Raw genomic sequence first — 16,036 nt, 5'->3', positions numbered from 1 at the left:
TATATATTATTTTTGGAAGGTGACAAGTCATGCAGAGATTTGAAAATGAAAAACAGTTTTATTCGCTTCATATTTGCCACAATTTCACTGTAACCAATTACAGGAAAACCATTTATGTGTCGTCACATCGTTGGCATATTCTGCTGGTAGGAGAAGAAACAGAGTGTGCAACTGTCAGTCCTGTTGTAATTAATGCCGCCCAAAGGGAAAACCACACTAGAGAAACACAGCGATTTTCAAAACAAGTGTTACATATGATTTGACTGAGATTAGATAGGTAGTAAAATATTATGTTTCAGGGTTGTGGCCTCAACAGAGTTCACATGTTCTCACCATTCATAAGCTGCAATTTGAGCTTTCTTCCTAATGTAACACCCTTTCTTACATGAAGGCAAAGAACAAATAAGCGTAGTGCTTTGCTGTAAATATTTGGTGTATATTCAGCATCTGGTTTACTACAGCAACGGATCATTAAGCAATCGGCATCTAGGATCACTTTCATGTGAGTATGTGCTTAAAACATTCGAGATAAACTGTTATACAATCCACCCAGTTACCACACACTGTGACAATCGGGCTCTCAATCCAGGGCCAGGCGTCGACGCAAATGGCACATGGGCATTAAAATGTAAGGTGGGTATTGGAAAGAGAAATAAATAAATTCACTTTGACTTGACTGAAATTCCAAAATACTATAATAATTTACTTCCTTTTTGTCTGCAATATTTGCTGAAGAGTTTCGTCCTCTATTAGCGTGTTGACATGCTAGCATCTCTGTGAGACTTTGGCACAATGACGGCAACACTAAGAAAGAGAGTGCCAGCATACTGATGTTAGCAAGCGGTGATAGTAATAGGTGGCTGTTTGACCAGCTGATCAAAACCTGGGAAATCCACCAAAAAACTCACTTAACCCTCCTGTCATCCTTCAGGTCAAATTGACCCATTTTGAAGTTTTAAAAATGTGGAAAAAAAAAAATTCACAGTGAAAACTTCCACGTTTTCAAAAATTTTTCAGAAAATTTTTGAACGTTTTTTGGTTGGAAAAAAACAAATTAAAAAAATGTTTAAGAACATTCAGAAAAACAAATCCAGTGAATTTCGCAGTCAAATTTGGGGATTTTTTTATTTAAAAAATAAAACTCTTGAAGGAAACTTTTCAGGAATTTTCTTCCTGAAGATTTACCTTTTTTTTTTTTTTTTTTAAATAAATTTGGGGAATTTTTTTCTGAATTTTTGGACTTTTTTCAAACAAGGCAACAACATTTTTTGGTAAGAACAACATGAGGGTTAAAAAAAAAAGCGTTTTCCGATCTGAAACGACATCGGATGCGTCAACGTGACTCTTTCCTGATGTTAACTAACGATGCAAACAAACAAGCTGATTCAAGTTTGGTACTGAACTGAGTTAAGGAAGAAACTAAACTGGTAACTACCTTGGTAAGACAACTTGTTGACATCCAAGAGCAGAAATTGATCAGAGAGAGCAGGGCAGGTCAGAACAATATTTACCTCCCTCTTTGTTTTGGTTTTTCCCTGAATTTATAAATGTGTCATTGGAAATGAATTATAAGTCAAGGTCAAATGAATTTCAAGTTGCAGATATGAGAGTCCAACAAAATAGCAGGGAAATGTGTTGTAAATATGGGGAAAGAGCAGGTGTGAGACGACTATCAGACAGATGATGAGCATGAAGGAGACGCTTCATGTGGACATTTGAGTGGAACAGTTTGCCCTCTCCACGTTGTTTTTTTACCTGGACAGATAACAGATTTAAATTTTGCTGCAAGGTTTTTTTTATTACCAAAAGAAGAAAAAAGGAACCATGAATTGTTGTTTTGGAAAGCACCCCTTAATCTTCCAAGACTTGGTAAGTGTCACTGGATTGTTGTGAACAAACTGTTTGGGCTGAGAATTTTTAAGGAACGGGAAGGGAGTGGTAGTGAAAGCAGGTCAGAGGAAAGAATCTATTGTTCGGTAGAGTAAAATTTGGGCATACTGATTCAATCTGCAGCCAGGCTGTGTTTGTGTGTGGAAAATTCACTTTTCCCTGTAACGAATTAGATATATTATGTACACCACCGACAGAAATATCTATATTATACCTAAACTACTGTTCAAAAGTTTGGGATCACGTAGAAATGTCCTTATCTTTGTAGAAAAGCACTTTTTTCCATTAAGATAACATTAAATGAATCATAAATCCAGCGAAGACATTGTTAATGTGGTAAATGACTATTCTAGCTGGAAATGGCTGATTTTTAATGGAATATCTACATAGGGGCACAGAGGAACATTTCCATGACTCAACCCATTAAACACACCTTAAATTATCGCTGAGAGAGATGTGAGTCAATGTAAAGTCTGTAGTCGGAGCAAAGTCCACTCCTTTAGTACTTACACACGTGGACAAAATTGTTGGTACCCCTAGTTAAAGAAGGAAAAACCCACAATTCTCACTGAAATCACTTGAAACTCACAAAAGTAACAATAAATAAAAATTTATTGCAAATTAAATAATCAAAAACAGCCATCACTTTTGAATTGTTGATTAGCATAATTATTTAAAAAAACAAACTAATGAAACAGGCCTGGACAAAAATGATGGTACCTCTATAAAAGATTGAAAACTATTTGACCAGAGTGACATGATTAACTCAGGTGTGTCATTTAATTGACATCACAGGTGTTTCCAAACTCATAATCAGTCAGTCTGCCTATTTAAAGGGAGACAAGTAGTCACCCTGCTGTTTGGTGAAAAGGTGTGTACCACACTGAACATGGACAACAGAAAGCGAAGGAGAGAATTGTCCCAGGACATCCGAAAAAAATGATAGACAAACATCTTAAAGGTAAAGGCTATAAGACCATCTCTAAACAGCTTGAAGTTCCTGTGACAACAGTGGCTCATATTATTCAGAAGTTCAAGACCCACGGGACAGTAGCCAACCTCCCTGGACGTGGCCGCAAGAGGAAAATTGATGACAAATTGAAGAGACGGATCGTTGGAATTGTATCCAAAGAGCCCAGAGCAACCTCCAAAGAAATTAAAGGTGAACTCCAAGGCCAAGGTACATCAGTGTCAGATCGCACCATTCGTGGTTGTTTGAGCCAAAGTGGACTTCATGGGAGACGACCAAGGAGGACACCACTGCTGAAAAAAACTCATAAAAAAGCGAGAGTGGAATTTGCAAAAATGCATGTTGACAAGCCACAAAGCTTCTGGAGAATGTCCTTTGGACAGATGAGACCAAACTGGAGCTTTTTGGTAAGGCACATCAACTCTATGTTCATAGACTCAAAAACCAAGCACACGAAGAAAAGAACACTGTCCCTACGGTGAAACATGGAGGAGGCTCAGTAATGTTTGGGGCTGCTTTGCTGCATCTGGCACAGGGTGTCTTGAAAGTGTGCAAGGTACGATGAAATCTGAAGACTATCAAGGCATTCTGGAGAGAAATGTGCTGCCTAGTGTCAGAAAGCTTGGTCTCAGTCGCAGGTCATGGGTCTTCCAACAGGACAACCATCCAAAACACACAGCCAAAAACACCCAAGAATGGCTGAGAGAAAAGCGTTGGACTATTCTAAAGTGGCCTTCTATGAGCCCAGATCTGAATCCCATTGAACATATGTGGAAGGAGCTGAAACATGCCATTTGGAGAAGACACCCATCAAACCTGAGACAACTGGAGCTGTTTGCTCATGAGGAGTGGGCCAAAATACCTGTTGACAGCTGCAGAACGCTCATTGACAAATACAGAAATCGTTTAATTGCAGTGATTGCCTCAAAAGGTTGTGCAACAAAATATTAAGTATGGGTACCATCATTTTTGTCCAGCCCTATTTCATTAGTTTGTTTTTTTAAATAATTATGTTCATCAACAATTCAAAAGTGATGGCTGATTTTGATTATTTAATTTTCAATAAATTTTATTTATTGTTACTTTTGTGAGTTTCAAGTGATTTCAGTGAGAATTGTGGGTTTTTCCTTCTTTAACTGAGGGGTACCAACAATTTTGTCCACGTGTGTAACTCAGTCTCGGAAGTTTGATTTCATGCCCTCTCACATCCTATGCAGTTGTTATTTATAGAACATTCAAGAGCAAGACTGGGACGAATACATTCATTAATCTGCTGCTGTATGACTGACGCAACCCTCTGACAAAGACAGGACATGAACCTCCTCTGTTCAGTTTGCTGTTGTTTGATTTGAGTCCAGGGTGTTTGCTTCCTCAGTCTTGTCCGTTAACATTTAGAAACCACTCCACCACCATGAAAAATCACCTCAAAAGTGATGGTGTCGGTTCTTAATCAGCACTATTAGAGCGAAGAGAAAAGTTCAGTCTGGACTTCTTCATTATTCACTCAGTCACAAAGATGAATTTTGCTCCTATAAACAACAGAAAGGGTTAGAAGGCGATGTGCGGAGACGGCCCGAAATATTTGGATCCATTCGTCTGGTATCCTGGACGCAAATTTTGCACACTGCCTTGTTTTGTCTTCAGTTAAACTGAAGAATTCCCAAACAGCGGAGGTCTTCAGCATCTTGTCTTGTGTTTATGCAACGAAGTGAAGCGTGACGTCAGCCACCCAGCCATTCGGGTGGTGGTAAGAAACACGAATGGAGGAGCCGAGATGAGCCGATGAACACGGCGGGATGAGCCGACGTGGGCCGAAGGCGAAGGGAAGAGATGAGTTCCGAAAATTCCTATTTTCCTTTTGATCATTTGTGGACAACTGGCATCACTATATTGTATTTTTGAGCCTTAAGAATTTTAAGCGTAGATTAATGCTCCCAATGGAGGTGCAGAGTTGGAACATCACACAGTTTTTTCTTTCTGTTATCACAGTTCTGCATCTGATAAATGGTGTAATTTTGGCTTTCGGAAAAATGAAAACATGCCAGCAGGTTTAATGATTCAGAGGTATAACCTTTAGAGCATTATTTACTTGATGAATGGCTTCAAAGTTTTATCAATAGCCAAAGGCTAAATAACCTATTCTACTCACAAAAAACAAGGCACTAATAGAAAATCCTTGAAAATGAGAAGCTGTAAATGTTATTTGTTTTGGTTGAGAAATGTCTTGATCAATTATGAATCATAGCAGATGTGTCAAACATGCGGCCCGCGGGCCAAAACCGGCCCTCCAGAGGGTCCAATCCGGCCCGTGGGATGATTTGTAAAGAGTAAAAATTACCAGAGAAGACATTAAACTGCAGACTGCAAATTTGTAAAAGTATCAATTTAAAATAATTCTGGACAAGTTGTTTTGATCATACAGTAAAATACTAGATTGTTCATTGTTCTTTTGTTGCTTTGTGTCTCATTTTTGTAATATTTGTCTTGAGTTTTGTCATATGTCTCATGTTTTTGTTTCTTTCATTTGTTTCCTTTTTGTCTTGCTTGCATTTTTTTGTCTTATTTTCTCATTTGTGTTTCGCTTTATCATTGTTTTATGCATCGTTTTGTGTTTTTTTTGTCTCACTTATTTCGTTTGTGTAATTTTTTGTCTCGCTTTTGTTTTTTTGGCACTTGTAACTTTTTGCCTAATTTCGCCTTTACTGTTTGTTTTGTGTCGTTTGTCTCATTCTTGGTTGTTTTGTTTTTGTTGTTGTTGTTTTGTGTCTCATTTTTGTGATATTGTCTTGTTTTTTGATAATAATAATAATAATACATTTTTTTTGGCAGCGCCTTCCACAACACCAAGGTCACTTTACAGAGGATAAAACAGTAAATAAATAAAACAATCAGACAAAGTAACACACAGTTAAAGAAACAATGAAATTACAATGAATATGCAGATTTAAACAGATGAGTTTTGAGTCCTTGACTTGAACTGAGGTAAAGAAACAATGTTGCGGATGTCTGGTGGGAGAGAATTCCAGAGTTTTGTTTTTTTTTCTTTTCTTGTCCGACTGTTGTTGTTTTGATCATGACTATATGTTTTGTGGCTTTGTAGACACACTGTGATCTGTAAATTGTAATGTGTAAATGATAAATGAGGCATATTATGCTGAAATTGATTCATTTTTGTGAAGAAATTCCAGATTGTTCATAATGTTTTGTTCATTAAATGTGAACATTTGAAGAACATACTTTTTGCACGAAAACAAAGGGAAAACTTTGGAGTTTATGGGTTTATATGCTGTAATTTTTCTGGTCCGGGCTCACTTAAGATCAAACTGGGCTGAATGTGACTCTTGAACTAAAATCAGTTTGACACCCTTTGTTTTTAAAATACATTAACACATTATTTACTGCAGATGAGCTGGGCCTTTGTGCGATAAGCTCCCAGACACTTTTCAAGTCGAAACACTACAAACATTGAGATAAGCGCTTATCAAACATGACCTGGAAAAAAGAACTGGACACAATGACTTGAATCTCATTTCTACTTCTCTGTTTATTGTTCCTCTGTTTGTTTAGTAGCAGATTTATGAACCTAACATCGTCAAATGTGGAAGCAGTGGGCTATGAAGTCCCATCAGCTCAGAGAACAGTGCAGGGAAATCCCAGTCCATCCCCTCAGCCTGCTCTCTAAGGTCTGAATAGATCACATGCCACAGCAGTGACATGTGGGACTTTTGATATCGGAAACCACCTCTCAGTCCACACCGTGTTTGTGGAGGTTTGTTTACTTATTTGTTTTAAACGGTTACCATTTAAACTAACTGAAACTCTCACTCGAACTGCAGACATACTGCACAGCACTGTATTTCTTGATATATATTGTGACTATTTTTAAGCCAAGTGTACCAGTGAAGTTAAGGTGAACTACACACTCAGCTTCTTTTAATTTCAGAAGGAAGTGTGGGTTTCTGGTTTCAATCTGGAAATAGCTTCAAACTTGCATCACTGTTGGGGATTTTTATTCGTCCTCTTCACTCATAAACCACACACACAGGATGAGATTGTAGACATTCATTAAATCAGTGATTAAACAGTAAATCCTTACCATTCAGATCAATGTTCAGCAGCTCATGTTTATCATTTCCTGTAATTAAAAACACGCCCTCACCCACTCCTGCTTTTTCACCTCCACGCATTGTTTCTTTCCGCTACCCATCACTTTTTTTTTAACCGTGCTTCTCATGCAAGAACATCAACATCAGCCCATCCAACCCGTATTTTTACACACTGAAATATTTCCCCTCTCTGCTTACATAACCTGGTCCTCTGCCTGAACATGCCAAAAGGTTTCTTTCAAGCTTTCTCAGACGTATCAGCTTCCTGCTTGTGCAATGTTTTACTACGCAGAGCATTTATCGTCAATACATCAACACATCATCAGCATATTTTCAATACAAATGACTTATGAAAAGAAAAAAGTCTGCTAACGAATTGTGAAACATTCCCAGTTGACACTAATGCATCTGCTTCGGGTGGCAATAAGCCCTGCAATTTCCGCTGCAGAGTGTGACGAGTTACTGAGCTCTTCAAAGCTACTTTGAACTAATGAACTTCTTGCAAAAACAACTGTGGTCACATAGAGACTTACCCCTGGAGGACCCTTGCAATTTAATAATTTACCTTTTTTAAACAATAACTATTCCCTGCAAAGTTGGCATAAAGTTTTTATTGCCGTGTACTTTCACTTCAATAATGACGTGATGAGCTAAAACAAGCTGTTGATATCCTTAAGAATTCCTTTTATATTAAATGATTACACAGAGCTAAAATTAACATCCTGTGGCTTCTATTACTTTACACCAAGAAGGGCTTGGTGCTAGTTCGGTGCTGGTGCTTGGCTGACTCAAACTGCGTCCTAAGAACCGGTTTCCTTTTCCACTGGCAAGGAGCCAAGCTAGAGTCACGTCATTGCGTCACCGTAAAACATCAGTACGTCGCTGCATGTGTAGCCGTTCAACAACGTTCACGCATCGTGACCATGAAAGTGCCGTTCCTGACTTTGCAAGCCTGCATTGCAATCCAGAAGCAAATAATCAAACTGTTAGTAGCTACCGGTCTTCATCGCAGTCACAAGCAACGGTGACTACGGTTGAGAAGACGGGTAATTGTCAAAGATGTTTACATTGTTAACAGTGAACGGATTATCGTTAGCCTGGCTATTTAGCTTTGACTATAAAGTCAATTACATATTGGTTAAACAAATGCAGTAAATTGATGATAATATCGATGTGTATCTTTATAGATGGTCTTAAGGTTAATTGTGAGGCAGGAAGTACTAGGTCTCCTCCTCAGATCACTGCTGCTTGGATTTGGTGACCACCATACTTCTACGAGCTCAGCTGTTTAAAAATGGCAGTTCTGTCTTTTCGCCATTGACTGTTGGTCACCGTAACCTTGACGTACTCCGTGCTTAGCTCTGGCACAGCAAAGAGCTGGTGCTTGCTAAGCATCAGTTTTTGGAGCCTGGAGCGGGTGCTTAGTCGGTAGAAACAAAAAGAACTGGTGCCAAGTTAGGCTCTGGCTCCGAATTAGCACTGGAACCAGTTTGGTGGAAAAGAGGCCTATGTAGCGAGGGTTCGATAAAGTCTTTTTCAAACCCTTTTAATCACTAGTTATCAACACTGAAGTTACTGATAAAGAAATAAGAGCAATTCATATCCTGTTTAGTCTCCGATATCACACGCTAAATTGAAGTAAAAATATGCAATTTACAGCTCTCCATCACAATAATGAACTGGGATTTTGTCCAGGCAGTGACATGATTTCCCTCCTTGCCTACGCTTCCTCTATAGGGAATTTTTTTATTTTCACTGCAATGTTACTTTAAATTTACTCTTATGTACTGCAGTCTGTTCGTGACACATATTGCACCAGTGGGTGAACTTCCGTTGCCGTGGTGTGTGAATGAGGAAAGCTTTAATCGGTTTCAGAGGTCATTGGTGATAAGAATAGAAGAATGTGCGACCTTTGGAGCACTGGATTGTGCCAGACAGCTTCCTTGAGGACTCATATTTAAATATTATGGTACCACAATAAGGAATCTTTAAATATTTACTTTTATTTTTGACAACACCCTCTATGTCACTTCCTGCTCACAGCTCTTTCCAGCCTTCTCGCTCATTGTCTTCTTCCACGATGACATACCAACAGGAAATGAGTCTTTCCACAACTTTGTAATTATCTTATTGACAAGATAACTGCAAATAGAAGTTGGAAATTAATCTTTAATCCTTAAACTTCAATGTCAAAACTATTACCATTTATGATTTCTACAACAGACCTCACAATAATGCTTTGGCCGCTATTCAAAAGAGACGTTTTCAGATACAAGACGGTCTGACACCTACAGAGCACTGATTAAATCTTCATGTTGTCAGTTTTAGATGACATTAAAAGACAGAAGCAACAGGAATAATCTCAAACAGCTGTTTTTTCCTGTAAAGGTTGCTTTCATCAGTGGTCCTAGCCAGATTCACTTAACTGTTAACTGTGTTTAACTGATACCCCAAAAATGTCCAATTTTGTATCAAGAACAGTAGAGAAAAGAAGAACTTCATACCACAGCAGCAGGAAAAATGACAGACGTTTTAGCAGTGTCAGTAGCGGATTACTCTACCTGAAATAATGAGAAAGTAATGATAGAACAGTTGCTATTCACAGTGGCAGAGAGATATTATATAAGAGAATACTACAGCCAAGAGGGGGATACGATCTTCAGCAGAGGATGGCCCTGAACAAACCCCAACATGAAGCTGCTAGAATGGAATTTTCCATCAGCAGCATAACAATTTATTGCTGTGCCAAAATATGCTGAGGAAACTGCTCATTCTCCACTACATTTCTAAAACTTGTATATTGTATCGCTGTACTCAAAATGCTGCGGTGCCAAAATGCTATTGCAGTGCAGCAGTCAGACCTTCTGCTACAGCGCACATATGGTTTGCCATCTCACCTACAGCCTGGACCTAAACATTGGGCTCTATCGTCATCATTTGTACCACCAAAAACTGTACAAAAATCAAAGCTCACCACCTACTTGTGCATGAAATGGGCACAAGTTTCCCTCATCCACCTCAAAGCCACTTGAGAGCTGAACAGCTTGTCTGGACTAAATGGAATTGAGGGGTACGTGACACATGCCGGATGGTTGCCAAATGAGCTACCCACACAGCACTCTAGTTTAAAACTTATCTTACTCCCTGATGGAGCAGCTCTCCTAAACAGCCAGTTAATGACGATCTGATAGCGGAGCACTGGGCACGTGTCCTCAGCAGTGAGTCATTACTTGGTTTCCCAGCTGGCAGGACATTAACAGTGTCTCATTACCCTTTCTCTTTCTAACTTCCTGTCTCTCCTCACTGCTCCTATCTGACGAAATCTTTAAAAATAATTCTGAAAAATTGCATCAGGTGTTCTGTGCAGACAACCAAAAATCCCAATCACTAAAGTGCTTTGAAATGATTTTAAAGTCAAACCCATTTACTGTTTTGCTGGGTTTCATGGGTTTTGGTATTTTAAACTTTTAAACAGGAAAGAATTTGAGGGAGGGTGATGGCTTATGTAATAAGAAAAGCATTGCCAAGGCGCCTCAGTTGTATCATTTCCGACGGCTGAAATCTTGAAAAAATTCATGCCAGAAGTCACGGCAACGTAGAATGTGGTCATTTAATATGATTTCCCACAAACAAATGACCATGCGCTGAGCACCGGCATGTGTAGGTTATGAACGGATACCGAGTCACGTGACCTAATATGTAGTGGCCCAGCGGAATTGATGGGACTCTCAAACATCCTCACAAATAAATCAATTGTTCCTTGTATCATTTCCGACGGATGAGTCCCGATAAGTCTACAGTAGTGGATTTTATAGTAGGGCTGGCCCAAATAGTGGTTTCTGGCCTCTTGGATATCTGGGCCCTATTAAAACGAATATCTGAATATTCATTCCGCCCCCTAACGTCCGAACAGGGGGGGCGGGGCTTGTGGCGGCCCGAATATTCAGATCCATTCATCTGGTCTCCCGGGTCCAAATTTTGCCTTTGTTTTGTGTTCAGTAAACTGAAGAATTCCCAAACAGCGGAGGGTCTTCAGCATCTTGTCTTGTGTTTATGCAACGAAGTGAAGCGTGATGTCAGAGTCGGCAGCAACCCGGCCATTCGGGTGGTGTTTACAAACACGAATGGAGGAGCCGAAATGAGCCGAACACAGCGGGATGAGCCGAAGTGGCCGAAGGCGAAGGAAGAACAGCCCCGAATATTTTCGTCTGGGGGAGGAGTGGGTGATCACATAGACATATGTGTATATGTTTATTGATCACAGCATGAGATGAGCTGATATAGCCGATGTGGGCGAAGGCGGAGGAAAGACAGTAACGCCGAATATTTGTTCTGCCCGGTAACATCCGATGGGGGGGCGAATATTCGGATACCAAAATTAATATCCGTACACCGCTGTAGCGAACGAATATTCAGATATTCGGGTCCAGCCCTAATTTGTAGAGGATCACAATCATGTGATCATCAGCAGGCTGCTGAGGTAGTGTTCACTTGTTGTCATGGTTACAGTGACGCCACGTCGCAATCTCGCAATGATACAGAAATCTTTACAAATCCGTGGATCCAGACTTTAAGCGGCATCGCTGACAAATGTAATCAGGTGGTCCTTTCTGACCTTCCCTGAAAATTTCATCCAAATCAGTTCATCTGTTTTTGAGTAATGCTGCACACAGACAGACTGACAGACAAACTGACAAACGTACGCCGATCGTCACAATTCCACCGTTCATTGGAGGAGTAAAAATATTAATTATGCACAAGCTAGTGTAATCAAATACAATTAAACTTACATTTAACTCATTATATCATGCTCAGCTTTCTCTGGTACTGACAGTGACAGAGAGAAGTTGATGGAAGTGAACCAAAGGTAGGTTTAGAGACGCTAATGTGGCAGGGTTCACCTTCATTTACACACTGTGCTCATGTGTGACAGAATAAGTGAAAGCAGATTCCTTTGCCTTGTACCGCGGCCTGTGGAAGTTGATAAGGATTAAAAATGTTTGGCTTCCTCTCTCTCAGGATGTCAGTGGGTGGCAAGCTATGATACAGGAATACAGGTATTGAAAAGTGAACGAAATAAGCGAACACATTTTTCTAGAAGGCAAAAATTTCAGAAGATGGAATATTATATCCACAAAGCAGGTCTTTTGATCAAACCCGACCCACATCTCTGATCAGAATACTTATTTGCACTACAGTTCCTTGAGTACAGTGTTGTTCCTGCTACCCTGTCACCACAGAGGACGATGACTCAGTCAGGTCACAACTACTGCTATGGTTTCATATTTCAACTGACACTCACTTCTTTTTTTAGAGGAAAATTGAAATGAAAGTTTGTGGTTGTTTTAATTTAAACTGATGTGAGTCCAGCTTTGGGGCTGCTCAGTGGAGTAGTGGTTAGCACTTTCGCCTTGCAGCAAGAAGATCCCTGGGGTGGGCCTGGGATCTTTCTGCATGGAGTTTGCATGTTTCTCCCTGTGCATGCGTGGGTTTTCTCCGGGTACTCCGGCTTCCTCCCACAGTCCAAAATATGCTGAGGTTAATTGGTTACTCTAAATTGTCCGAAGGTGTGAATGTGAGTGTGATTGTGTGTCTGTATATGTAGCCCTGTGACAGACTGGTGACCTGTCCAGGGTGTCCCCTGCCTTCACCCGAGTCAGCAGGGATAGGCTCCAGCACCCCCCATGACCCTAGTGAGGATAAAGCGGACAAGATGGACTGTTTAGATTTGAAGAAACAAAAGCTGTAAGAAAGACTTCTGCTTATGAAATCTACATCTGCGTAGTCTGAGATTTTTCCTGTTAACAATCTTTCAGCCCTTGACCTCTGAAAAGCAGCACAGCAGAGTTGCAGTTAAATCCAGCCCCTAATTGTTGGGTCCTGAAACAACACAGTTGCACTGAATGTTCCTCACTTTCATCCTCTGGTCAACTATGAAAGCTGTAGCAAGCAGAATGTTTGTCACAGAAGAAGCAGCTGCAACAAAAATCTCTTAACTGGGATGAGATAAATAATTTCTCTTAAAGGGGGAAATCAAAAATGCCCCTTTAATCATTCTCCGTTCATAATTCATTCTTTGAGCATAGTCTTGTTAGGCACTCTTATGAAAGCAGCTGATTTCTCATGTCACCTAACTGCTAACAGTATTTTCAATTGGTTTCCAACAAGATACTTGAAAATAATCATACATGAGCTACCCTGACCATGTGGCAGAGAGCATTTTACACCCTGCTATGTGCCTACCTTTGACTACTGTTAATAGAAAGCCAATCTACAGGGAGTCCTCGGTTTACGACGTCAACGACCTGCAGCGTTTCGTCGTTAGGTTGGAATTGGTTATATGGAACTAAATAACGAGCGAAGCAGACGAATACGTCGACACGCGGTGGTATAAGACACTTTGTTTACATTCTCCGGTTGTACGCCACCTTCGATTGTGCTACATTCACTAACATTATGGCTCCCAAGTGTAAGTCAGACTCTTCTGATGCTTGGAAGAAAAGGAAAGCCGTCTGCATGGAAGTGAAATTAGACAGAATAAAACGCTGGGAACTGGGTGAAACGTCACTGAACATCAGCCAAGTTTTAACGACAGGTCATCATATTACAGCGACCCTCTGGGACGAACGAGTAAGACTTTGTCTGGCTCTCAGACTACTGTGGGCCGTAGCCGACGCCAGAATAACTAAGAAAAAACCCATAAACTGGCGCCCGTATAGCTCAACAGGCTATGTGGGTGACCCATGTACAGGGGCTGGTCTCCGACGCAGCGGCCCGGGTTCGATTCCTGCTCACGGCCCTTTGCTGAATGTCTTCCCCCTACTCTTCTCCCCCGTTTCCTGTCTGCTTTCGCTGACTGTCCAATAAAGGCAAAAATAAAAAATATTTATATATTAAAAAAAACCCTCCTAAACTTCGCTCCAGAATTAGCCGCCGTTCTCAGCTCTCTCTGCTGCTGACTCTCAGCCAATCACAGGTCAGCTAACCAAACATGGCACGCTCTCTGGAACTGAACAATAAACATTGAAACCTCAACATCAACAACAGTATCAGTCTGTTACAATATTCTGTTATCTTCTTGTAAAATGACTCATACATGCATGAAAGTTGTTGATATTCATGACTTTTAAGAAGAACTGTTCAATGTCTTGCTGCACGTAATGGCTTTATCTACATTTTTGTTGGAGGTCCGACTAATTTGACTCTTTACTCACTGACCAACAGGGATTACTGTGTTTTGTTTTGGTTTCTTTTTGTCAAGGTTCAGTTTGATTTCATGTAACCTCCGTTTTGGAACTGGATCTACTCCCAATGGGAAGCTGCCAGGGTTATATGGTCATCAGGTATGACATTGAAGTAAGAAGATTTTAACCGCTCAGGAAGTCCCACGAAGTCAAAGAGGTCTGAAAAGGACTTTGTCTTCAAACTAAGAAAATAACAGAGTGAAAAGAAGACTGTTCAAGTGTGTTACTCAGGCACAGTCATGGGACACGTCGCTACATTCATTGAAATCACTAATAATGTCTCTGATCGCAAATACACACATGAGATCCTGAAGTGTTGAGTGGTCGTAACTCCAAAGATAACTACTGACAGAAATCTAGTGTTCATACCTCTGAGGGGATGTCCCAGACGAGCCTCTGAGGGTGGGGTAGTGAACGATCCACCTCTCCTTTACAGTGACCATCTTCAGTGTAGCCCAGCTGGAAGGCATCTGTGGCCAGGGTGAACTGGAGAGGGAAATGCAATTACACAATCACTCATTAATCTTTAATGCTCATCAGATTCACTGCATAGAGACACTGAAAGGACATAGCGGAGATTTTGTATCATGGCAGCTAAATGGTGAAAAACTAGAGGATGCAAGTTAACCTTAATTGTCTACAGTGGCACCAGCTACTGTGATGGATGTGATTACAACATCGTAAAAGGAACCGTTGCAATAATATCGCCAGGCCAAACCCAGTCTGAGAGATAAAAGAATAGAGTTTATTGCCATTTGCACATCACACTGAAGCACATTATCAGTGCAAATATTAGTATAGATACACAATAAACACAACAATCAATAAAATACTTGTTTGCAAAGGTACTTATCGCACATTGTGAGGGGATTGCACATTTGTCCATTAGAATTTGTGTGATGTCGCGATTTTTGATGTTCTGCCGTGCTATAGGTCCTCCCCTCTCTGATGTCTAATGTCTATAAATAGAACTACCAATAAATGCAGAATGACTAAGTTACACGGTAGCTGGGACTTTGTGCTGCATGATCAAGTTAAAGAATGGTCAGTATGAAAATTTCCACCCCGCCTCTAGATGGAAATGTTTTACCCTTGTGGGAGTAGCGCTTCAGCAGACCCACACAGTGATTGGAAAGTGAACTCTGTACAGTAAGTGGGCAATTTTCCATTCAAACTGAGGTGCCCACGCCATCAGCAGTGGACGTATGGTGTATCTTTAAACAACTGCTTTGTGAGAAAAACATATTTAGTCATTGAATCTTATGCCTTTTTTCCCACAGCTCGGCAGACCATCACTCGTCTTCTTGACTTCATACAGTAAATGATGCACCCAAGCACTGCATCTGTTTTTATCTTTTAATTACTGTGTTGTTAAAATTTATACCATTGGCTTGTGGGAAGCACTATTTTATTGAGCCGTACTCATATCTATCTGGTAGTGGGATCTCTTTTTTGTTCTGTAACAGCAGCTGCAACAGTAGTAGTGACACGATGTGTTGCAACTCTGGTGAGAGAAGTATTTTCTCATCTAAATACAGCTGCTTCTCAGGAACAAAAGTCTCTCATTTATGGTAAACAGACCGTGACGGATAAATGCCCATAGGCACAAATTCACAAGTCAGTCACACCTACCTCCCAAAGATGAGCCACCGTTGGTGCATCGGCCCAGGAGTGCTCTGCATTCAGTCCGCTCTTCCCATTCTTGTAGATCACAATGGAGAAAGATTTATCAAACCACCTGAGAAGATAGAAGGAAGAGAAGATTTTTTTTATTAGGAAACAGCTTTTCTTTTTTGGATGGGCATGTATTTAGATTAAGGTGGAGG

At 40.4% G+C, this 16,036-nt stretch overlaps 1 protein-coding gene across 1 annotated transcript in view; it reads right to left on the bottom strand.

Moving 5' to 3' along the window:
• Nucleotides 1–16,036, bottom strand: part of cpt1a2b (carnitine palmitoyltransferase 1A2b) — a 54,399-nt gene that overhangs the window by 13,159 nt on the left and 25,204 nt on the right. Inside the window, exons 12-13 of the mRNA XM_051940966.1 lie at nucleotides 15,843–15,948; nucleotides 14,580–14,696 (exon numbers count right to left, since the gene is read on the bottom strand). Of these exons, the coding sequence (XP_051796926.1) occupies nucleotides 14,580–14,696; nucleotides 15,843–15,948 (223 nt within the window). The remainder of the gene's footprint in view (nucleotides 1–14,579; nucleotides 14,697–15,842; nucleotides 15,949–16,036) is intronic.

Source organism: Acanthochromis polyacanthus, chromosome 21 (assembly GCF_021347895.1).
Source record: "Acanthochromis polyacanthus isolate Apoly-LR-REF ecotype Palm Island chromosome 21, KAUST_Apoly_ChrSc, whole genome shotgun sequence".
Classification (NCBI taxonomy): domain Eukaryota; kingdom Metazoa; phylum Chordata; class Actinopteri; family Pomacentridae; genus Acanthochromis; species Acanthochromis polyacanthus.
This window is presented reverse-complemented; position numbering and strand designations above follow the sequence as displayed.